We start from the raw sequence: 24,492 nt of genomic DNA, 5'->3' as shown, positions 1-24,492 counted from the left end.
GATAAAATGTCTCCCTATGTTAACTCTTTGCAGATAGAAATACGTTCAATAGGCAAACACTGGGCTAGAACCTTTTCTCCCTGTTGTGCTTGCTTTCTGTATTTATTTTTTGTTTGTTTATTTTAATGTGAATATGAATTCAGGACTGGAACCCCCTACCTCCCATCTGAAATGGTGTAGTCCATTTTGCCACCTTGTTCTCCTACATGTATAGACCACACAGTCCTAAGCAGAGTTTCACCCTTCTAAGTTCATTGAAGTTAATGGATTTAGTTTAACAAAGAGCCCCGTGACACTGAGTGTTAAAGCTGCAGTACTGCAATCCTAAACTCTGCTCACGACCTGAGTTCAATCCCTGGCAGAAGCTGGGTTTTCAGGTAGCCGGCTCGAGGTTGACTCAGCCTTCCATCTTTCCGAAGTTGGTAAAATGAGTACCCAGCTAGCTGGGGGGAAAGTGTAGATGACTGGGGAAGGCAATGGCAAGCCACCCCATAAAAAGTCTGCCGTGAAAACGTTGTGAACATATGAACATATGAAGCTGCCTTATACTGAATCAGACCCTCGGTCCATCAAAGTCAGTATTGTCTTCTCAGACTGGCAGCGGCTCTCCAGGGTCTCAAGCTGAGGCTTTTCACACCTATTTGCCTGGACCCTTTTTTGGAGATGCCAGGGATTGAACCTGGGACCTTCTGCTTCCCAAGCAGATGCTCTACCATTGAGCCACCATCCCTCCCTTGTGAGAGCAACGTCACCCCGGAGTCAGAAACGACTGGTGCTTGCACAGGGGACCTTTCCTTTCCAATTTGGTTTAGGATTGCACTGTAAACCCCCATGATTTTTAATGAGCTACGAATTAGCATTGATAAATAAATTGCTAAAAGGCAGCAAGCCCTGATTCTTGTGTATTTTGAGGTGTGTTAGGGTATTCATGACCACTGTGTACCGTGTTTGTTTTTTATTAGGACAGCTACGCTTAGGAGTATTCATTGTCAGTTTTGTCATAGGAATAAATCCATTCTTTCCTCAAGAATGTTAAATGAGCATTTGGCTGCCGTACTAGCTTTTGGTTCGGTTACACCATTTAACCTCCTCCCTGGGCTGAGTGGTCCGAGAAGCACTAAACCATCCTGTAGAGTTTCATTATTATTTAGCAAGGGGAGCCTGCCGCCTTGTACATCTTTCTACCCTCCCAACAAACCATTTATGATTTCTACTAAGTAGCCATGGAGTAGTGACTTCTGTCTCCCCACCTTTCCTAAACATTATACTAATGTCTTGTTATGCTTTCTTCCCCCCCCCCCCTCTTTCCCTTTTGGTTTGTTCCCATTTTTTTCTTTCTTTTTTCTTTTCCAATCCCCTAAGTATTCTTGCTTGAGTTTCTTCAGTGCAGTCCTGGATACCATTAGGTTTTGCTTTGATAAGATATGTGGTCAGCCGACAGTACGTTTCCTTTGACTCTCTTTGCCTGAGTTCCAATTGTGTGTGTGTGTTTTCCTTTTATTTTGCTCCATTTGCATGAGTGGGAGTGCTTTTTGGTTCTGTTCCATTATTTATGTTACCATCCATTTATCACAGGCCACTGTGGATTCTATAATGAGGGATAAGATGCCCAAAAAAGGTGGACGATGGTGGTTTTCATGGAGAGGGAGGAATAGTTCTATCAAGGAGGTAAGTGTGGCAAACGAGATGCCCTGCGTTTTCCTTCCAAAATTAGAAATCATCCATAATTTAAAAACAAATTAATGCTCCTGTTATGAGACAATCCAGATTAGGTGGAAAGAAGAGCTGAATTTAGCTGTTTACATATATTATGTGAATATGCCTCTTTTGCATAATTAGCTCAGCAGGTGTAGACTTTTGCATAAATTTGCTGCTTCTGCTCATCATGGGAGGGTCAAGGAGCTATGCAGGCTGTTGAAGACCCCCCTGCAAATTCAAGGAACCCTTATTTGCCCACCCTTTGGATTTTCCGAACAGGGGAACTGGATTTAGCAGTCGATTGCTGTTTATAGAGGTTAATTATAGCAGAAGTTATATTCAGGCCTCAGATTCAGTGGGAGCTCACAGGAGCACAGCTCCTGAACCTTTCTGAGAGTTCTACCTCCTCCTCCCCATCTTGTCCATTGAATAGTATTGCAACTGCCTAACAGTCCTTGGGTGAGCTCCACCACCTATTTTTCTACAAAATGCTATAAATTTGGAGGGCCTCAGAACGGTTTTCAGCTTCAGTTGTTGATTTAGTTCTGTTAATTTACTTGTTTGGAGCAACTGGTTAATGCTGTCTCAAACTTTCTCTGACTCTTGGAGGGGCAGGCATATCAACAGGAGCCAGAGATGAATGGCTAACAGCCTCCAATTTTAGTAATGTAATCAATGGGAAATGGTCACTGTCCAAGCTCTCATCCACTAAAAAGTCCACAATAAGTTTTCTCAGACTGGGAGAAATGATAACACAATCGATGACACTACTGCCTAATCTGGAACTAAATGTGTACTCCCCTAGCAATTCTTGTTGCATAGACCCATTTAATATAGATCTATTACAGTGGATACAAAAATTTGCCAGGAATACTCCTGCTGCATTAACATGGGGGTCTTCAGAGTTCCTTGGAAAAATCAGGAATTCAGGGTTAGGGAATCGTGCTTTATTGTATAATGAAAGCTGAGAATCCCCATAGACTGAACTCTGCATCCAGTGCCATGTTTCTGAGCATAGTCTGCAATCTTGCTAAATCATGACAGGTACACAGCGTTATAGGTATTTTCTCAAGATAGTTTGATGGCTGCTGTCTGATAACAAGACGATGTTGGATTTATATCCCACCCTTCACTCTGAATCTCAGAGTTTCAGAATGGCTTACAATCTCCTTTTCCTTCCTTCCCCACAACAGACACTTTGGGAGGTAGGTGGGGTTGAGAGAGCTTTCACTGAAGCTGCCCTTTCAAGGATAGTTCTGCAAGAGCCATGGCTGGCCCAAGGCTATTCCAGCAGCTGCAAGTGGAGGAGTGGGGAATCAAACCTGGTTTTCTCAGATGCGAGTCCACACATTTAAATACTACACCAAACTGGAACTAACATTGGCCGGTCTAGCACTCTGGAAAACTAGCAAGCTATGTGCGATAGTGCTGGCCATCTCCTCTTTAGTGTCCACAGGCATACTGCCACTGAACTGAACATAGATAAGCATCCTGTTTAATAACCTATCCATCATTAATTACGTAAAGGAGAGTTGTTTCAGTAACTAACTGCAACAGGTCCACACTGAAGCAGTGTCAGTGTTGCAGTGTCAGCTGGACAGTATCCAGTACTTGCTGCTCAACAATAAGACTGATCTTTGCCATAGGCCCGTGCCAGTGTTTTGCTCGTTCATCACTAGTGTTCAGTTTGTTTGCCATTAGAAGTAGATAGTTGCAGTCCCCCCCTTTATCCTTGTACCAGGTAAATTCCATCATAACCACACATATAATGATCAAAATCTGTTCCATGTCTTCATCACTAGGAAACAAAGCCAGTTCCAGGTCTGAGTGGGAAAGAAGCTGCGGACATTGCAGACAGGTATTTATTTACTGTCTCATGAGAGGAAGGGCAGGAAGGGTTGCCTCAGTGCTTAGTTCTCATGGCCCTTTGTTACACACCCAGGGAAATGCTGATCGCCAATTTGGGATCAGGAAGCAACTTTTCTCCAGGTCATTTTGGCCAGGGATCCTGGAGGCTTTTTGCCATCTTCTGGGCATGGAACAGGGGTTACTAGGGGTGTATGTGAGGGAGGGGGAGGTATTCGTGAATTTCCTGCGTTGTGGGGGGAGGGGTTAGATAATCCTGGAGGTCCCTTCCAGCTCTGTGATTCTACCCAGTGTGCCAGGAATCCTTAACACTGTCCTCTTTGTATTCCCTGCAAAGTAAGAGAAGAATGTCTCATTATTTTCTTAGCTGAGTATTTATTGATCCGTGAGAAACGGGTGCACCCTCTTGCCTGCCAACAGGCCTCTGAGGGTGGCACACGATAAAAGAAGAAAAATACGAAAAAGATGAAGCAAAAACTGGCTGCAGTTTTGTGTTCATAAGTGTCTGAAAGAGTACATATGAGTGAGTGATGGTGAAAAGAGGGATGACTTAAAGCTGGTCTACACATTTGGAATGATCACATGACACTGAACCTCTGTTTTGATTGGGCCTCCAGTTTGCTGCAGGGTTATGTTCAGGGGTGGAATTCTAGCAGGAGCTCCTTTGCATATTAGACCACACCCCCTTGAGGTAGCCAATCCTTCAAGAGCTTACAAAAAAGAGCCTTGTAAGCTCTTGGAGGATTGGCTACATCAGGGGTGTGTGGCCTAATATGCAAAGGAGCTCCTGCTAGAATTCTACCCCTGATTATATGTTTGAAAAGGAAACAGCTAAAATCTCTATCCCTGACAAGGGTTGTTTTTTGGGGTGTGTGTATGTCTGTTTATTTATTTAGGGAAGGAGGCATTGAAACCCAGCATCTCACAGTGATTCTAAATATTTAGGTCAACTTTAAGCATATACATTTACATGTACAATTGGGCAGTGTACTACTCTAAATTTTATTGTGCTCTTTCTTTCTTACCTCCTCCCCCCTCCCAAAAAAAAATGCTTCTGGGCTCCATTGTTCAAACCCCCTGTGAGAATTTTGCTGAATTCTAATATCTGACGTACTTTCTAATATTTTTCCCTACAAGAAATGGGAAAATAACCAAAACATATCAAGCAGACAGATGAAAATCTTCATCATGCCACTGTGGCCGCAAAAGAGAAAATAATCTTAGAAGTATGATGGAAGTAAGATTTTACTATGTCAGTTATAATTTACGAAGCATTTTAAGGTAGATGCTGATAGAATTTAGTAAACCTTCTCGTGTGCAGCATATGCTAATGGGTTATACAAATGAGTTGTGCTAATGAGCTCCGGCACCTCTTTTTCTACAAAATGACCCCTATACAACCAGACTCAAAGGTCATCCTGTTTAACCAGCTGAGCAACTGCTCCCATGGTTTTGGAGTTTGCAGAGTAGGAGCTGTAGTTCTTGTAGGGGATAATTTATCCTCTTTTCCGGGCGTTTCTACTCTGTGATATAAAATTGCTGCAGAGTAAACAGTTTCAAGGATTAGACCTTGATGTTATTGTGACCCAGTGGAGTGATTCTTACAATCTAGAGGCAGAACATGCGCCACTTGAAAATAATGGAGTTTGTACTTGGAAGCACAGCAGTGTTGGTTACTGCTGCTTAGGAAGTTTGAAACCTCTTAATAGGCCTGAAAGTGAGAATATTAAGCAGTCCTTGCTCACTGAAGTAAAAAAATATGTTCTGGGGATTTTTTTTTCTTTTGCTGAAAACTGTTATTCTAAATGGAATATTGTAATGGTGGTATGGCTAGCTTAATCCAGTGGAAAAAGGAGATTTGGAATGATATTGCTAGCAAAGAGATGCTGCCCATGGAAAGATATTCCCCTTCCCTCTTGTCATATTCTGTGGTGTGTCCTAAAAAAGAATGGAACAATCCACAAATGGGTTCATAACATCTAATCTACTAGGGATTGTGAAGGTAAACTGTATAGCAAAAGCACAAAGTTCAAGCCCAGTGGCACCTTTAAGGCCAACAACATTGTAGTCAAGGCAAGGTGTAAGCTTTCATGTGCATGCACACTTCTTCAGATACAGTGAAATGGAAATTACCAGTCCATACCTATAAGTAGAGGGTGAGCAGTAAATTAGCATAGAGCAAAATGAAGATGTTTTAACAGATTCAAGGACCAAACAGAAATAACAAGCCTATTTTATATGGTTGCTATTTGTTTGGGTTTAATTCAGGGGGAAAACATAGTGAAGGAAATATGTCAGAATTGGAGATTGATGGGCTGATATGTCCTTAATTGTGGAATGCTGAGAGTAATTAACTGAGACCCTGCCATGATGCTTCATCCATCTTCTCTCAGGCACAGGGATGACCCTAGACAGCAAAACCAACACACTGGTTTATTTACTTTACCTATGCCCTGTCTCTTCCCCAAACAGAGGGCCAAAGCAATTTTAGTTGTTCTTTTCATTTCACCCTCACAACTATGTAAGGCAGGTTAGGTTGAGAGTGTGTGACCAGCCCAAGGTCACCCAGCAAGCAGAGCTGAGAGATTCAAACCTGAGGGTTGTTTCACACAGGAGATTTGGCCCGACCTAGCCCAACCTCCCATTCGGATTAAAAGCACATGGTTATGTGCCCTCCAAGCTGCACCCGTTCTCACCCCATCTCCAGACACCTCCTATCCCTATTAAAAAGCTACCTGGATTTTCCTGGTAGCTTCCCACTGAATCAGATGTAGGTCACAGAATCGGCTGCTGTCTGAATGCCACCATGCGACTCATAAGCAGAAGAACTGTATGAATGTACCAAGCCGTTTCCGGCACAGTCAGGGTTTTTCTCCCCTAACCCCTCTGGGAGTGCTTGAGTGCACACAGAGGGGACTTTTAAAAAAAGAACAGCCCTTTCTGCAGCAGGTCCATGGTTGAGTCGCACTAGCAGTGTGAATGGGCAACCATAGACCGCTGCTGGGATCCTGTCCTTTCAGCTGCTGCTGTCTGATAACCCAGAAATGGACCAAACTCAAGCGGGTTTTTTCCCTACGGGATAATATTGCATCAGTTTCACAGTGTGAAACCAATCTGAGACTTCCAGATCGTAGCTCAAAACGCTAACCACGACTTGCACAGATGTTCATATAACAAACAGAACAGGAAACGTATCCTACCATTTCAAAGGCCTGGGAAATGTTTTCTCGGCTTTCAGAAAGAAAACAGCGAAACCTGTATAACTTCAGGACTGAAATGCAAGACACAACACTCCTCCCCCCTTAGTTCAAGACACAAAGTCTTTCAAGTAGGCTGGCCCTCTTCTGGTGTCACCCCACCACGAGGAACCAGCAGTCCTGCCATCCCCGGCCACCATACATAGCTATGTGCCAGGGCCTTCATACGAACAAACCCTGGGTGTGTTTCGTGTAAGGCTTCCAGTACTTGCTTCCGCAATGTGGGGGAGGGGGAACCACCACCCTGCTACCCCAGAGAATGCACCCCTTGTGTATGGACAGTTCATCTCTGCGTAAAGTAAGTAAGTAAATTTTATTTTTGTATCCCGCCCTCCCCCGCCAAAGGCAGGCTCAGGGCGGCTCACAGACATGGGACAACCATGATTTGAATAAAATACAATCAAGACAAAACAGATTAAGATACAATTAGGTTACATAGGTTAGTTACATGCGTGATGCGAATGCCCTGAATTTTGCATCCAGTTTGCCCACGGGCCACCCCCTTCCCATCCAGTCTAAAACGCGTGCGAGGATGCGGCCTCTACCCGTGGCCCAGCTACCTCAGCGGCGTGGAGGGGCCTCTCGGGTAGAGTCTCTATAAGCATCACATGGTGGGCAGGGGCGGGATCCGGGTCCATAGAGGGCAGCGGCAGGCGGCTGAGGGCGTCAGCGTGTTCCATAGCTTTGCCAGGGCGGTGGACCAGGGCATATGTGTACAAGTTGAGGAACTGGTTCCACCGCAGGACGCAGCTGTGACAGAATTTGCGGTGTCTGGTGGTCTGGGGCAAGGAGGCCCAGTAGTGGCATGTGGTCCGTGGCAGTCGTGAAACACCTACCGTACAGGTAGTCGTTGAATTTATGCACACCCGCCACGATTGCCAAGGCCTCCTTGTCTATCTGGGCATAGGCGTTCCGCGGGAGTCAAGGTCCTTGAATAATAGGCCACAGGAACCTCCCGTCCGGGAGTTGGTGCCCCAGATTGGTGCCCACCCCGTATGGGGAAGCATCGCAAGCCAGAATCACTGGTAAGGATTCGTCAAAATGGTGGAGCACATCATTGGAAACTAGGAGGTCCTTGACTGCCTAAAAAGCAGCGGCCTGCTTTTCCCAGACCCACGGGGTGTGTTTATCCAGGAGCTTATGAAGGGGTTCTGCAACGGCCGCTTTGTGGGGCAAAAATGAATGATAAAATTTTAATAAGCCCAAGAAACTTTGTAACTCCTTCTTGCACGTGGGGGGCGGGGCGTGGACTATTGCCCTGGTCTTGCCGGCCGTCGGGTGGATTCCCATGGCATCTACCCCAAGAACTCTACCCTCGACACCCAGAGGGAACACTTCTCCCGCTTCACTTTAAGCCCTGCCATCTGGAAGCGGCGGAGTACCTCTCGCAGATGGCTGCTGAACTCCTCAGCGTCCGGGGTGGCGATCAAAACGTCATCGAAAAACGGTTGCACTCCGGGGATCCCTTTGAGAAGAAAGTCCATAATGCTCTGAAAGATTCCCTGAGCCACATTAACCCCAAATTGCAACTGCCGCACCTGAAAAGCTCCCCTGTGAGTCACAATGGTCTGAGCCTCTGCGGTCTCAGCGTCCACCAGGAGTTGCTGGTACGCTTGGGCCAGGTCCAGTTTCCCAAAAACCTTAGAGCCTGCTAGGGCTGCCAGGACGTGGCTGACCACCGGAACGGGGTATGGATTGTCCTGGAACGCTTTATTTATTGTGCACTTATAGTCAGTGCATATGTGCACATCTCCATTTGGCTTTACCGGAGTGACTATGGGTGTTTCCCATGCAGAGTAGGATACCGGTTCTAGTACCGTGAGGTGGTCCAGCTCTGCATCAGTTTTGGGTTTAAGAGCGAACAGAACTCGCCTGGCTTTCAGCCTTATTGGTCTCACGTGGGTATCAAGAGGTAAGGTGATGGGAGGCCCCTTGTAGCACCCTAGGGATCCATCAAACCACTTCCAGGAATTCCAGGCACACGTGCTCGAAATTGTTTGTTTGCATCTGCTGCACCCCCACTATTTGAATGCCTAGCAGTCGAAACCAGGCCAGCCCCAGCAGTGTGGTGAGCTGGCGCTTGACCAAGAGTATGTCCAGCATGCCCTTAAAGTTCTTAAACTCTGCCCTTACAGTGGCCCAACCCAAAATCAGTACGGGGTTTTTCTGGAAGCCCTGCAGTATGAAATCAGCCGGTCGCAACCTGGGCTGGCCATGGGGGCAAAGTTTTCTTAGAGACTCCTCCGAAATCATGGAGATGGAGGAGCGCGAGTCCAGCTCCATTAGGCATGGAGTGCCCTCGATGAGGACTGACACCCTGACCTTATTGGGGGTGGTGAGGGGAAGTTCATTACTTGCAGACTAGTCAATGTGGCTGAGTCGGCATCAGTCGAGTCGTGGTGGGTGGACTGGCGTCTGCGGTTGGCCTTGGCCCGGCAAGCCCGTGCTATGTGGCCCACTCTTCCGCAGTTCCTGCAGTCCACGTTGCGATAAGGGCTGTCCCGTCGCTTGTGTGGATCTCCACAGCTGGTGCACTTGATGTTGGCTGGTCTCTCTGTTGCATGTGGCCGAGTGGCCGCTGTCGGTCCCATTCCTGGTTGGTGGCGGAGCTGGTGTGCCTCCTCCTCCTCTGGGTTGCCAGATGCCATCTCCTCCTGGTGGACGGCTTCAGCTCGCGGGTTGTGGTCAGCTTTGGTTGCTCTCTCAAATGCTGTGGCTTCGTTGAAGGCGAGTTGGAGGGTGAGTTCCTCCTTTGCGTAGAGCTTTTGCAGCAGTCTTTCGTCTCAGAGGCCCCAGACAAATAGATCTCTCAGGGCTTCCTCCAGCTTGTCGAAGCTGCAGTTCCCTGCAATTTGGCGGAGGGCGGCCAGGTAGACGGCGGCCGTCTCTCCCACCCCTTGATCCCTCTTGTGGAAGAGAAATCGGCAGGCGATGATAGATGGCTGGGGCAAGAAATGCCTGGTCAGGAGTCTAACCACCTCTTTGTACCTTTTCTCGGTGATCTTTGCGGGGGCCAAGAGACCCTTGGCTATCTCGAATGTGGCCTCCCCGCAGACGCTCAGGAGCACATCTCTCTTACGGCTGTCATCTGTAATCATGTTCGCTTGTAGGTAGCAGTCGACCCGCTCCGTGTAGGTCTCCCACCTCTCGGGGTTGGCAGGGTCGAACTCAGCAAGGTGGCCCGTCATCCCACTCGGGTTAGCCATGGTGGTGGCGATGGGCGCTTCAGTCTCTCTAGACTGCATGCCTTCCTTGTCTCTGGCCAGGTCAGCGAATTCCCGCTTGGGGAGTTACCTGTCTAGGATCCCATCCTCGTCGCCACTGTAATGTACTGAGTGACAAGACGTTTTGAACATGCTTTATTAGCGAGTACATCACAAGAGAGGGAAACGTAGGCCGGGTCCCAATTATATACATACCCCGGAACAACCCTCAGCCTGGCCAGGCCCAATCCTGGCCAGTTAAAGTTCCCGCCACAGATCTTGATTGGCAGAGCGTATTTGCGAGCTACGTCCGGGGACCAGTGGACTCCCACTGGTCACCTCTGTACCGTTCGCTGCGTTGTAACTTCAGGACTGAAATGCAAGACACGACATCAGCTCTGGAAAGAAGTAATTTGATGTAAATCCAAGCCCCCAGAATGTGTGCTGACAACACGATCCAAGCAGGTGGCATAAGCATTGCTATACTGGTGCTGAAATGTTGCATTTACACAACTATTTTGTCAGGTCAGCAGGCTGTAGCACTGAGCTGTTTTAGAGCCGTTTCTGGCACTAACAAATGTTTGTGCCGAAAGTCAGATTCAAATGTTTGTCAAATTCACATTTAAATGAGTATTGTGTGCAGCAGCTGAGTTAGCAACACTTGTAACTGAATCGGTTAAGTAACTGAATTGACTTTAGAGAACCCAGAAAATTGTAACTCTGTTTAGGATTGCGCTAGTTTAAGAACAGGTCCAGGTGAAAAAGAGATGATGCCTCAAAGAGGTATACTCTAGTAGTATTTCCTAATTGTTTAAAACCTTATTGCACTGGACACATTTTTGAAAAAAAAAGTATATTATTCGCCCAAGACTGAAGATCTTCCATAGTTACTTCAACACATCCTCAGGAGTTGTGGCGTTATGGTAAAACACTATTTCTGTTTTTACACGTAGGTTCTAATTATGGTATTCCAAAGATTTAGAAAAGTGAGCTTATGAATAATCAAAAGGCATATTTCAAAAAATAACAATGAACCTGATTTCTTTACAGAGGCTGTGCACAAATCCAGCCACGTATTCTATTGTTCAGGCCTAATGGATTTTCAGAGGTGACTGCATTTGTCAGTGATCATGTCTTTACGTATGGGTATGCCTGTGCCATTTCAGAGTTAAAGAGGAGTCGTCCTCAAGTGATGAAGAACTCAGAGCTGCAAAACAATCCATTGGATCGTTATCTTCAAGCTCTGGTCACCTCTCGCTGTTGCCTGCAGTAGGTTACAAAAAGACCCTTCGACTCACTTCAGAACAGCTGGTGAGTTATTTTCATAACCTCACCCTAAGCCTCAAGAGACAATAGTTTGGTCTCCTGAACCAAATTACAGACCTCCACTGTTGTATTATAAGGAGCCATGCATCGTACACATAGCCTGGTATTTTCTGCCTTAACATCAAGTAGTCTTCCAGGGTCACTAGTAGACGTTATAACCGAAGGTCTAGTTTCTCTACTTTTACATTCAGAACTACACAATCTCGTATTCCCAATGAACCAGTTTTGTTTGTTTATTTTGATAGCTTTACCTTGCTTTTCAGCCCAAAGGGGGCTCAAAGTAGCTTGCACACTCTTCCTGTGTTTTATGTTCACAACAACAACCCAGTGAGGTAGCCTGAGAGAGTATTTCTGGCATAAAAACACCTATCGATGTTCCATAAACGAGGGGGGATTTGAAACAGGATTCCCCATATCTGACACTGTAACTACTACAGCACACTGGCTCTTAGATATTAGGGCTATCTTAATCATACGTAAGTTAGACTTCCTTGTTTGTAGAGATCTGCTTCTTTGATGTCACTTCATTAAGTTAGCAGTTTCTAATATAATTATGTCTTTGTTCAGGGGGAGAGAAAATTAGCATGATTGCAATCATCAGTGGAGATTATAAAATGTGGGTGGCATTTATGACTGAAAAGATAAGTTTTCTGTTTTTGAAAGAAATATGCCAAAGGCAATAAATCAATAAATGTGGAATGTATTTATTGATGTGAAGTCACTCAGCGAATTCATTGGTTGCAAAGGGCAAGGAGTCTTTGTGTATGTTGCTTTGTGCTGAGAAACAGCAGTGTGATATTGGAGAACAAAGGTTAAAAACTGCGGGAGAGTGTATTTATTTTAAGGAGTCTGTCAATACACTGTCAGGGGTTAAAGCCAATAATAAGTTTCTGTTGTTGTTGAGGTGAGTTGCTTTATTTTTTTTGCTGACTTGTACATTCCAGACCATTGATTATAAAGTAGAGTTTCTTATTACTTCCATTGGGTTATACATCAACTAAGAAAGGGGAGGGGGAGGTAAGGTGACCCTCAGGTCAAACTCTGCTTTCTTTGTTCAGATGTCAGAGAGACGATTAAACATGTGTGAGTAAAGCAATTTACTGTGTGCCCTTTAAGGATTCGGCTTTAACATTATTCTGAGCTGTCTGGTTTGTCTCCCTCATAGCGTTGAACTCTGGGTTTGTTTTATGTTTGACAGAAAAGCCTAAACCTTAAGAATGGTCCCAACGATGTGATTTTTAGTGTCACAACACAATATCAGGGAACATGTCGCTGTGAAGGCACCATCTACCTATGGAACTGGGACGACAAGGTCATTATTTCTGACATTGATGGCACAATCACTAGGTAAGACGCAGTTGTCTTGGGGGAACTCTGTTTTTGCTGATGAAGCCAACAGAGTTGAAGTGTGCAAAATGGTGAAAGGCACACACTGTCTGAAGGACTTATTGCATTTACAGATATGGGTAATCCAGTTCTGTGAGTCCAAGCTCAATTTACACAGTGCGTAAGATAAGGTTCATCAACTCTTCTGCTGCAGGTTGAGTGGCATAGTACTGGTGGTTTGCCAGATTGGACCATAAAGTACTATTATATGTCGCATTGAGTATAGGTTTCCTGTAGATACAGAAGATCCTGCTGTATCAGACCAGCAGTCCTTCTAGTCTAGATCTTTTTTCACATAGCAGCCAAATAGTTACCCTGGAGGGCCAACAAGGCACAGAGACCAAGGCCTTTCCCAGTGCTGCCTCCGAACACAAGTATTTATACTGCCTCTGGATATATAGGATCCCTTTATTCATCTTGGCTGGTAGCCACTGATGGACCCGTCCTCTATAAATGTGTCCAATCTCCTTCTGAAGCCATCTATATTAGAGGCTATATCCAGTGGCAGCAAATTTCACATTGTAATCACCCTCTGTCTGAAGAAATATTCCTTTTACTCCGTCCTGAATCTGATGCCCATCAGCTTCATTGGATGCCCTCAAGCTCCAGTATTTTGGGAGAGGGAGGAAAAAAATCTTTTTGTCAACTCTGTCCAGAGAGAGAGAGAGTTTGGTGGAGAGAGCCAGTTTAGTGTAGTGGTTAAGTGCATGGATTCTTATCTGGGAGAACTGGGTCTGATTCTCCACATACACCTGCTGATGTGACCTTAAGTCAGTCACAAGATCTCCCAGAGATGTTCTGCTGAAGAGCAGTTTCTGTCAGAACTCTCTCAGCTCCACCTACCTGCCCCCAGGTTCTAGTATCATGAGTATTATGGGGAAGGGCCTGCTCCCATCATGTTATAGTTGTACCATATAAAGGCTGCTCTCTCTGGAAAGGGTAGCACCAAGTCCCTCCATGCATTCTTGTACATCCTGAATTGCAGAAATCATGGAGGGTGATAATAGTACAGGCTGCACACTTTTGTAAGTGCAATTCACTGTTCCCTCGAACATCATAGCACAGAAAGCCCTTATTTTTATCTTCTGCATCCTCTGATTTGATTGGTGCATTTTTATTTTTTAATATTTTAAATCATTTTAAGGTGTTATGCTTTTTCATTGTGTTAATATGGTTTTGTATTGTTACTTGTCACACTGAGTACAGGTGTCCTGTAGAATAAACCGTAGGAGCAAGCTTGCAGCTCTAATGCTATGTAAAGTAAAGAGAACTTTTAGAAAGGGAACAGGAAGACAGTCAGTGGGAGTTTGATGGTAAAAGAGAACACATAAAATCTTGTTTGATGTATTACAACTTGCTGGTTCAGTTTTTACGACCCCGTTTGTTTTTTGCATTGTTGTGTTTTTCAGGTCAGATACTTTAGGCCATATTTTGCCCACGCTTGGCAAAGACTGGACGCATCAAGGCATTGCCAAATTGTACCATAAAGTCAGCCAGTGAGTACATTAGCAAATTTGTTGTGAATGTTGAAACTGCCCCGCTTGCTGTGATTGTAGGTTCCAGTGCACAGCACTGTTTGACGTAAGCATCAGTGCCTCAAACCAGGCTTAGAATATTTTTTGAGAGATGCAATGCAGGAACTTCTTTTGTTTTTAAATTTGGCTGTAGAAAACTTGCAGGTGGGACCAAGTGGGTTCAGTAGAAAACTACTCAGTTGAATGGTGTCCAGATGCTGACAAGGAGCCCACCTGCCCTTCCCCTACTAGCAGCTGTTTCGGTTTCTTAGCTGAAACATGCAGTTTCCTATAGTGGCAATAATATCCATTGACCATGTTGCTTCCATTTAATAACACCTTTAAATCTACTGCCTAATGCAAATGTGTCACCTTGCCTAATGATGGGACAGGCCCCATTTCCTGTGCTAACTTCACATGCACAATTATAGACCTAGTGGCTGTATTGTGTACCTGTATATATATCCATGGATGGTATTCCTTTATTTATACCCCACTGGGCATACAAAATGACTTACAAAATCATTTGTCATTGTTGCAACCTTAGTATTAGAGACATCCCTACAATAGAAAGCAATATCCGCATCTGTAACACAGGTCATCCAATATGTAGAATTGTGGCCTAAACAAAAAAGAAAGTGGTCACAGCCCAGGCTCTTCCTTGTCCTCCTCTTTCCTCAGCAGTTCCTGAAACCTCTGGAAAGCTGATGCTTGGAGTCACAAGAGCCATGTGGACAGAATGCCACATGGCACAGGGACTGCAGGGAGGAGGGTGAAGTGGGAGAGGCCCCTTCTTTTCCTTTTGCCCTCACAGATCTTCTTGCATCAATGGAAGTGACACTGGTAGAAACTGGAGGGGGCAGTTTTGCCTTGTTCCTCCTCCTCAGGAGGAACAAGGCAAAACTCCTCATCTAAGCATCAGCTTTTCAGCTGTCTCAGGGGGCCACTGGGGGGAACAGGAAGGGAAGAGTGTTTCACAGTCTGTATGCACTCATGGTTTGCAGAATCTCATCTGTAAGTATTAGAAGGCAGTATTAGTGAACAGCTTATTATGTGGTTTTATTATGTGGTTTTGTTGCGCAGTTTTATTATGAAAAAGTTTTCGACAGGTTTGTGATGAGATTGGCAAAATTCTTCTCTCTGTCTAAAATCAGAAATGGGTACAAATTCCTGTACTGCTCAGCCCGTGCTATAGGGATGGCAGATATGACCCGAGGATATTTGCACTGGGTCAACGAACGGGGAACAGTATTACCTCAAGGCCCTGTGTTGCTGAGTCCCAGCAGCTTGTTCTCAGCTTTTCACAGGTATGTCTTGCCTATTAAATATTCTCAGAAAGGCAATGGTAAATCAAAGGTGATGGTCTTGTTCTTGTTCTCTGTCTCTCTCTTTTTAATGACTAGTTTAAAATATTTTCAAGTTTTCCACTACAGAGCTTTTATATACAGTATCTTTTACTACAAGATAACTCTTGAGTTATTTTGCTGAAGACGTGGTACACATTGTCTGGAGTTCACTGGCATCCCAGGCAGTTAGTTCACTAGCTGTAGACTGGGAAGTTGCTCTGGACTTCTCCATGTAGGGACGGGCACTGTAATTCACTGGAGTTTGGTGTCTCAGTCCAGCTGGCTCAGGGGGAGGGAAGTATGGGCTGAGAGACAGGCAGCCATGTAGAAAGTATCTGCTGGCAAATGGCTAGTTGGTGGTGACAGCAACAGACCAGGGAACCACCTTAACCCTGAGAGAAGATGTTGTGGCTGTTGTCACATAGGATTGGTTGCTAGGGCAACATAGGCAGAGTTAGGCTAGACAGTCTTGAAGACTTTCTGGTAGTGGGGTGTATGTGGAGTATTGGAAGACTGTGCAGGGGTATATAGACCCTCATCACTGATAGCTGAGGAGGGCTTCCAGGCCAGAACTATTGGTGCTGGTTTGGGAGTACAGGAGGGAAGACAATGACCAAGTCAAAACCTGGAATCTTCCTTCTCAGGCTGAGGCTGAGGGAGAATTCTCAGAGGGCAGGATGGTGATGGGGCTTGCTACCACTTTGTAGTGACCTTACTGGGTTACTCTAGTAAAATAGAGAGTAACCTCAATAAAATTGGAGCATAAGAACAAAAGAGAAGCCATGTTGGATCAGGCCAGTGGCCCATCCAGTCCATCACTCTGTCACACAATGGCCAAACTCAAGTAGCTGATGATTACCTTTGAAGTCCTTTTCAGCACTGACATGAGATACTAGAGAGAACATATTCTCACATCAGATTCCTTCCAGACCACTGAGATCTGCTTGAGATAATTTGCAGCTAGTTCCACTATGTATACTTTTATACTGTATATACTTGAGATAACTTGCAGCTAGTGTAGATGACTGGGGAAGGAAATGGCAAACCCCCCCGCAAAAAGTCTGTCGTGAAAAACGACTGGTGCTTGCACAGGGGACTACCTTTTTAGTTCCACAACCTCAGGCTGGTGCTATTTATAAACAGCCATCCTCTGTTATCACCCTCCCCTTTCCAGACTATGGAATAAGCTACTCGCTAGGATTCATATAGTGCTTATCATGGCCCTATAGTTAAACAGAAGGACCATGAGCAGCAGTTTGGGAGCATCTATAAAGGGCATTACATTGTCAGTGATTTCAATTGCTAATTTTACTGTGGAAGCCAGGGGGATGTTGCCATTTAGACTTTCTGCCTCCAGTACCTAAAATGCATTTGGGCCAGTTCTGAGAAAAGCCATAAAAATCTCTGTTTTCTACAATATTAAAAGTTTCATGTATTTTAACATTTTGGCTGAAATTTAACATCTTGTATGGAAGCTTAAAGAAACTTCCTAGGAGAGCCATTACTTTTAAATGAAGTTCTTGTTCATTCGGGGGAGGAGGGGAACTGTATGTTATACTCTTTCATAAAACCCAGGAAAATACAGCATACTTCTAAAACATCACACCTTTTATGAACTGCTTTATTACAGAGAGGTGATTGAGAAGAAGCCAGAGAAGTTTAAAGTTCAGTGTCTAACTGACATCAAAAACCTGTTTCATCCCAACTCAGAACCATTTTATGCTGCTTTTGGCAACAGGCCAGCTGTAAGTACCACGTGGTATTATTTAATAAAGGCACAGATTTCTTTATGGTTTTGTGAATCTTGGTTCACAAGTCTTCATTCCATAACAAAAGTCACCTTTGTGTGAACAGCATTTGAAGGGAATGAAAGTGCTGTTAATGTTGATTGTTTCTTGCCTGTGCATTCCCCAGAAGATCAAATTAAGTGGCTACGTCAAAGTCTTTATTAATACGGCCATAAACCAGCACTAGTCTTAGCAATATTCCCGACCACAGTTAAGAGAAAGCTTAAAATTTGCTCCCATACGTAAAAATTCAAAGGGAAGCATATGCAGGCCTTGAATTCAGTAGGAGCTCAAAGGACCCCAGCTCCTGAGCCGTTCTGAGGGTTCCCCCTCCTCCTCCTCCCCACCTACCTTATTGGCTTATTAAGACCTGCCAGAGGGAGCTAAGATATCCTATACGGGATATCATAAATAGATCCCTACTGGAGGGGCGTTTTCCATCAGCGCTTAAGGAGGCGGTGGTCCGTCCCCTCTTGAAGAAAACAACGTTAGATCCGGCCGAATTGGCACACTATCGGCCGGTCTCGAATTTGCCCTTTTTGGGCAAACTTATTGAGAGGGCAGTGGCGTTGCAGCTACAGAGTTTCCTGGAGGATGCTTCTGTCCTTGACCCCTACCAATCTGGTTTCCGCCCGGGCCATGGGACGGAGACGGTGCTGGTCGCCCTGGTGGATGACCTTCAGCGGCATCTGGATCAAGGCGGCTCGGCGGTGCTGATGTTGTTGGACCTATCGGCAGCGTTCGATACGGTCGACCATCGGCTTCTGGCGCGCCGCCTTGCCGACGCTGGGATTCAGGGGCTGGCCTTGCAATGGCTTTCCTCTTTCCTTGATGGTCGGGGACAAAGGGTGGCGATTGGGGAGGAACTGTCCCAGAGACACACGCTTGACTGCGGCGTGCCTCAAGGGGCGGTACTTTCCCCGATGTTATTCAACATCTATATGCGCCCCCTTGCCCAGATTGCCCGAAGGTATGGGCTGGGTTGTCATCAATATGCGGACGACACCCAGCTCTATCTGCTTATGGACGGCCGGCCCGCCTGCGTCCCAGAAAATCTGGACCGGGCGTTACAGGCAGTGGCTAGGTGGCTTAGGCTGAGCGGGCTGAAGCTGAATCCAGCGAAGACAGAGGTCCTTTGCTTGGGTCGCTGCGGCCCGGGAAGGGAAATCCCCCTGCCAGTTTTTGACGGCGCGCCGCTGACAGCGTCGGGCAGGGTTAAGAGCCTGGGGGTGCTATTGGAGCCTTCTCTGACGATGGAGGCTCAGATAGCAGCCACTGCCAAGTCCGCTTTTTTTCACCTTAGGCGGGCGAGACAGTTGGCCCCCTTCCTGGAGCGCGACGACCTAGCAACAGTGATTCATGCTACGGTCACCTCGAGGTTGGACTACTGTAATGCCCTCTACATGGGGCTACCCTTGTGCCGGACCCGGAAACTGCAGTTGGTGCAGAACGCTGCTGCCCGGCTGCTATTAGGGCTCCCAAGATGGGAGCACATTCGGCCGGGGCTCCGGGATCTGCACTGGCTGCCAGTAACATTCCGAGTCCAGTACAAGGTGTTGGTCATTACCTTTAAAGCCCTGTATGGCCTAGGACCTGCCTACCTTAGGGACCGTCTCTCCCCACACGTTCCCCAGAGAGTACTACGTTCCGGCTCACAAAATCTGCTGGTAGTCCCTGGGCCAAAGGAGGCCCGCCTAAAATCCACCAGGGATCGGGCCTTCTCAACAGCGGCACCTTACTGGTGGAACCAGCTGCCGGAGGAGGTGCGGGCCCTGCGGGACCTAGGGCAGTTCCGCAGGGCCTGCAAGACAGCCCTCTTCCGGCAGGCCTATAACACCTAACTGATACTTTGGATGGAACATCTTTGGATGGAACAAAATGCTCTTATAGACCGCTGGCTTTATTTTATCTTGTTTTATTAATTATGGTGTTATTGTATTTGTAAATGTTTTAAATGGAATTGTATGAATCATTATGTTGTGAGCCGCCCTGAGACACTTGGGTGAGAAGGGCGGGATATAAGTCCATTAAATAAAATAAATAAATAAATAAATAAATACCTACCTCGTCCATTGAATAGTAGGTGCAGCTGCATCACAATCCCTGGATGAGCTCCACCACCTATTTAAAAAGATTTCTATGCCACCTTTCCATCCAATACAGAGTCCCCAAGGCAGTGAACATCAAACATTAAAACATTTCAGCTCCACCACCTATTTTTCTACAAAATGACCCCTGAGTATATGATAAATAAAATGCTAGATAAAATTATTAAAATTCTGCAATGGATACGTATAAAAACTTAAGCCACCAGTATTTAGTGACTTTTTCAAGTTGCTGCCCAAAACTTTACAATATGTGCTGAAACTAGTGGATTTTCATCTATAAGTAACATTCTAGCATACACTAAGTCTGATCGACCGGTTTACCTACTGAGCAAGGGAAGGATAAACTTAGATCAAACTTCTTGATATAAGGGGCAATGAAGTAGAATGTGATCTGTAGTTTTGATCTCCCCTGAACCCCAGGGACATAGCCTGTCTGCCTTGGGAGCCGTTTTATGTTGCCCATCCAAAACTGCAAAACAGAGTGCTTGACATCTGGCAAGGGAAAACGCCTTCCTGTGGCTGAAAAACTCCAATTGGGAGAGATAAGCGGTTGGGGAAAATATGTATCTAGAGTTTTCTGAAGACAGGAAAGTCAGTGACCTCTCTAAATTTGCCTGCCACTCAGAATCCATCACCCTTTGCTTTAAAACTTGTTTTGTCTGCTCGCACCCCGTTTCCAAACAGAGTGAGAGGAAAAGCCCAAACAGCTTGATCCTAACTGCCTTTAGCTACATAGATTGATAGCTTTAGTCAAAGGTTTAGCTTGCCCTACCCTCAACTTTGACCATGCCTGTCTCCAAATGCAGTTTGCATTTGAAACAGAGTGCGGTGGTTGACGGGCTGCTCTCAGGAATTTCAGTTGTACCCACTCCAGAGGCTCAAAGCAGGAAGATGACGGCCCAGTCATGGCCCTACATAAGAGCTGAGCCGATGTTTTAGCCTGAAATAATTCAAGAGCAGCTTATATATGTATATTGACCACCCTTAGTCCGTAAAAATTTAATTATATTAAGGGAAGATTTTTGTCCAGCATCAGCTACATAGTCACAGTGAACTTTCCTCAAGTCAGAGGCATGCAATACATCTCCGAAATCCTTAAAGCTGGCCACCTGCTCTACCTTATCATTGTTTATGCTTCATACCTGGGTTTTAAGTCTTCTACCAAATGCCATAATTTTAGGGTTTTTGGTAATGTATTACTAAATGGTCATTACAACAGTTTTGGGTGAATGTCCTTAGTGTTCTTTCAAGTCCTACTGCAGGATTACAGTGTCGTCTGCATATAATAACAGAGATTCTATGATCTATTAGCTTAGCAATATCTTGGAAGATCAGACTGCCCAAGTTTAAATACCTAACCTATTTCACAGGAATCTATATTGATAAAATGACCCTTAGTCCAAGACAGGGCTGTGTGGGACGAATCTTTTGATGAAGTACTCACTAAAGATGACTACCTCTTCAATATGGTAGCTGACTGACTGGATGCCTGAAAATTTATGAAGCTCCTCCAGTACAAATAAGTCTATATAATGTGTGTGCATCTTCAGTAAATGGTTTAGGAAAATAAATCAATTTTGGTTTATCTTGATGAGAAAAACCCATCTTTTTTAAACGTGTATTTAGGATGTGTACTCATACAAGCAAGTGGGAGTCTCACTCAACAGAATATTCACTGTAAATCCTAAAGGCGAGCTAATCCAAGAACATGCAAAGACCAATATTTCATCGTGAGTATTCAACTCTTCCTAATATCTCTCAGGCCATATATTTCACTCTTTGTAAACCCTTCAGTGCCACAGTTCACAACATGAATTAACTGGTCTGCATCAAAATCAGATTGTGATATTGTGATCCATTTTACTAATATATCACCAAGATTTACTTTGATTCAGTTGTCTGTCTTTGATTAATTAGTTAGTTAATTAAAAATACAACATTGTCAATTTTTGTTGTGATATTTACATACATCTTTTGCAGACCATTTAAAAAGATACTGGCAACATGAATTTTGTTCCATTTATATATGTAGCAGAACCATAGAGGTTAAAACTCCTGGGAAAGAAATTGCTAATTCCTCCAAATGTGTATAACTCTGAGTTCTGTTACCCTCTCAGTGCTCCCAACACACATCTCCCTGAGTTTCTCTAACTGTTCATCCTGCAGCTGAAAATGAGAACTCTGTTTTATGCCAAATTAATCCAGTGGCCCATTTTCCCTCATAGGGGCTTTTAAATCTCTGACTAATCTCTGGAGGCCAGCTAACAAAGATCTTTCTAGTATAAATGGAAGTAAGTCATCAGCAGCGTAAATCATCCTGTCCCTCACTTTAGAAACATCCAGGTGTACTTCAAGTGGGCATTCTCAGAATAGGTACATACTTATTTCAGTAAACCAGAGCTAGAACTGTAAAACATTAGACCAGGGATGGGGAACTTTCTTTTTGCCAAGGGCCATTTGGACATTTATAGCATCATTTGTGGGCCATACAAAATTATTAGCTTAAAAACCAGTGCTCCATCGAGTGAGAACGATTCAGGCCAGCAAAATTAATGCAAATAATTGTTTTTCTATTTGAAGTCATGTGGGGAGAGCCTAATTTGGCACACACCCCCCCGACCCACCGCTCTTGGCAAATGCAGGGCTTTTTTTGGTAGAAAAGCCCAGCAGCAACTCATTAGTATATTAGACCACATCCTGTAATATTAGCATATTAGGTCACACACTCATTAGCATATTAGGCCACACCATCTGGGATAATCAAGTACAAATTGAACTGGTGGTAGCTGGGAAATAAAGAAATGGGGGGAAGAAATGGAAAGAAAGAGAAATAAAGGAGAGAAGAAAGAAAAATAAAGAAATGGGGGGAATAAAATGGGAATAAAGGGAAATAAAGAAAGGTGGGGAAGAAATGGAAATAAAGAAATGGGTGGAAGAAAAGGAAAATAAAGAAGGGGGAAGAAAGGGAAGTTAAGGGAAACAAAGAAATTGGGAGAAATAGAAAGGGAAATAAAGAAATGAGGGGGAAACTTACCTGAACCGTGACAGTGACTTTTCCAGGCCCCGCAGCGATCCTGGCTGGCCAGCCAGGCAGGCTGCTACACAGTGTGGCTGTACCGCGCAATGCTCACTGGCCAGCCAGGCCTCAGGCAGGCCACCATGTGGCTCAGCTCGGCCCAGCAATCCCTGAGGGCCAGATCAAGTAGTCCCGAGGGCCATAAACAGCCCTCGGGACGGACGTTCCCCACCCCTGCATTAGACAGTAAACTGAAGCTGTGGTTGTAGGGACCACTCCAGTTTTGGCAAATCTACACGGGATGGTGATTTGTTTTGGAGCCAATTCAGGGTGCCGGTGTTGACTTTTAAAGCCCCGATGATATGGCTAGGGACCAGCATATCTGAAGGACAACTTACTCCCTTATGAACCTGTTCATCTGCTAAGGTCATCTTCCAAGGCTCTGAGATTAGGTGGGTGGCAACCCAAGAGAGGGCTTTCTCAGCCATGTCACAGAAGCTCTAGAACTCTCTCCCCAGGGATGTTTGTCTGTTCCATTCAGTTACTGTCTTCCACCAGCAGGTGAAGATTTTTGTATGGCGTTCCTCCTGTGATCTCTCCTTCCTGCCCTATGTTTTGTTTTATGTGCTTTTAATATGCATTTTAGTTTAGTTTTGGGGAGGGACGGTGGCTCAGTGGTAGAGCATCTGCTTGGTAAGCAGAAGGTTCCAGGTTCAATCTTTGGCATCTCCAACAAAAAAGGGTCCAGGCAAATAGGTGTGAAAAACCTCAGCTTGAGACCCTGGAAAACCACTGCCAGTCTGAGTAGACAATACTGACTTTGATGGACCGAGGGTCTGATTCAGTATAAGGCAGCTTCATAAGTTCATATGTTTTAATTGTTTTTTGAATTTTTTAATAATAATAATATGTTGTTTTAACTGTTAGCTGCCTTGATAGCCTTGATTGGCAATCACACAAATTTTGCAAATAAAATAGTATAAATAAAATAACTATGACAGTTATTTTACTTGTGGGGGCAGGTTACACCTACACATTTTTTTCCCTGTACGTCTACAAGGTCTGTTGAGGGTATTTTTAAAATGTTGCATTTAAGATCTGAACCAATCCTGTTCTACCCTGGTAACTGAAACCCTAAACAGAGTAACACTCTTGTAATCCAGTTGATTTCAATGGATTGAGACTTGGTTTATGATTTCATTGTAAATGCCTTAATATAACATTCACACATATCAGATTTAGAAACAGGGTTTTGGCTCTGTGGTTCTGTTGTATTTCCTTCTAAATTTTTGGGTGTTAAATTTGGAGAAAGGGAGAACATCAATGCAATTTTTATTATCAGTGTTCAGGGCATCAATTAATGTGTCTGTTGTTTCCCCTCCAGATATGTGAGACTCTGTGAAGTGGTCGATCATGTATTTCCTTTGCTGAAAAGAAGCCATTCTTCTGACTTCCCATGTTCAGATACCTACAGTCAGTTCACATACTGGAGGGAACCGTTGCCACCTTTTGAAAATCAGGACGTTCATTCTGAGACACCGTAACTGCTTCCGGCCTTTCCTGTCCGCAGTTTAGAGGATCAGCTGCTGTTTTATGCTTAAGTGATACTGCTGGATCTTGCCACTTAACGGTTCACCTGGAGTTTGGGATGTAGTGAACATTTTTTAAATGTCGGTTCAGAAATTTATTTTTTGTCCTTGAAAGTAACATTTCTGAAAGTTGCACTCTCAGCTCTTTTCTCCAGCCTCATGCTGAAGACACACCATATTGTCTTACTGTGGAAGGACATCTGTGAGTGCCATGATACTGGGCTTCTCAAAAGCAAATCTCTTGCGGTCTTCAGTTTTTCATGCCAACTGTCATGCCAGTCATCACCAGGGCCTTTATGCTTTTATTATTCAGGGTATGGAAGGGTGAAATCACTTCAGCCTCTCAGCTGAATTGCATTCTTATAAGACAACACCTGTGCCCCCCAAACCCAAGAC

The 24,492-nt window shown here is 44.8% G+C and overlaps 1 protein-coding gene across 4 annotated transcripts in view; it reads left to right on the top strand.

The window, feature by feature from the left end:
* Window positions 1-24,072, top strand: part of LPIN1 (lipin 1) — a 146,541-nt gene extending 122,469 nt beyond the window's left edge. For 3 of the 4 annotated variants that reach the window (XM_060233776.1, XM_060233793.1, XM_060233784.1), the window contains 9 exons: window positions 1,576-1,668; window positions 3,501-3,556; window positions 11,191-11,335; window positions 12,549-12,697; window positions 14,146-14,232; window positions 15,405-15,557; window positions 17,227-17,341; window positions 21,118-21,221; window positions 23,892-24,072. In XM_060233776.1, the coding sequence (XP_060089759.1) occupies window positions 1,576-1,668; window positions 3,501-3,556; window positions 11,191-11,335; window positions 12,549-12,697; window positions 14,146-14,232; window positions 15,405-15,557; window positions 17,227-17,341; window positions 21,118-21,221; window positions 23,892-24,051 (1,062 nt within the window). In that variant the 3' untranslated portion in view covers window positions 24,052-24,072. Of the gene's footprint in view, window positions 1-1,362; window positions 1,441-1,575; window positions 1,669-3,500; window positions 3,557-11,190; window positions 11,336-12,548; window positions 12,698-14,145; window positions 14,233-15,404; window positions 15,558-17,226; window positions 17,342-21,117; window positions 21,222-23,891 lie in introns of all 4 variants that reach the window. The other variant, XM_060233799.1, reaches the window with a different exon arrangement.
* The last annotated feature ends 420 nt before the right edge of the window (window positions 24,073-24,492 follow it).

Source organism: Heteronotia binoei, chromosome 1 (genome assembly GCF_032191835.1).
Source record: "Heteronotia binoei isolate CCM8104 ecotype False Entrance Well chromosome 1, APGP_CSIRO_Hbin_v1, whole genome shotgun sequence".
NCBI lineage: Eukaryota > Metazoa > Chordata > Lepidosauria > Squamata > Gekkonidae > Heteronotia > Heteronotia binoei.
This window is presented reverse-complemented; position numbering and strand designations above follow the sequence as displayed.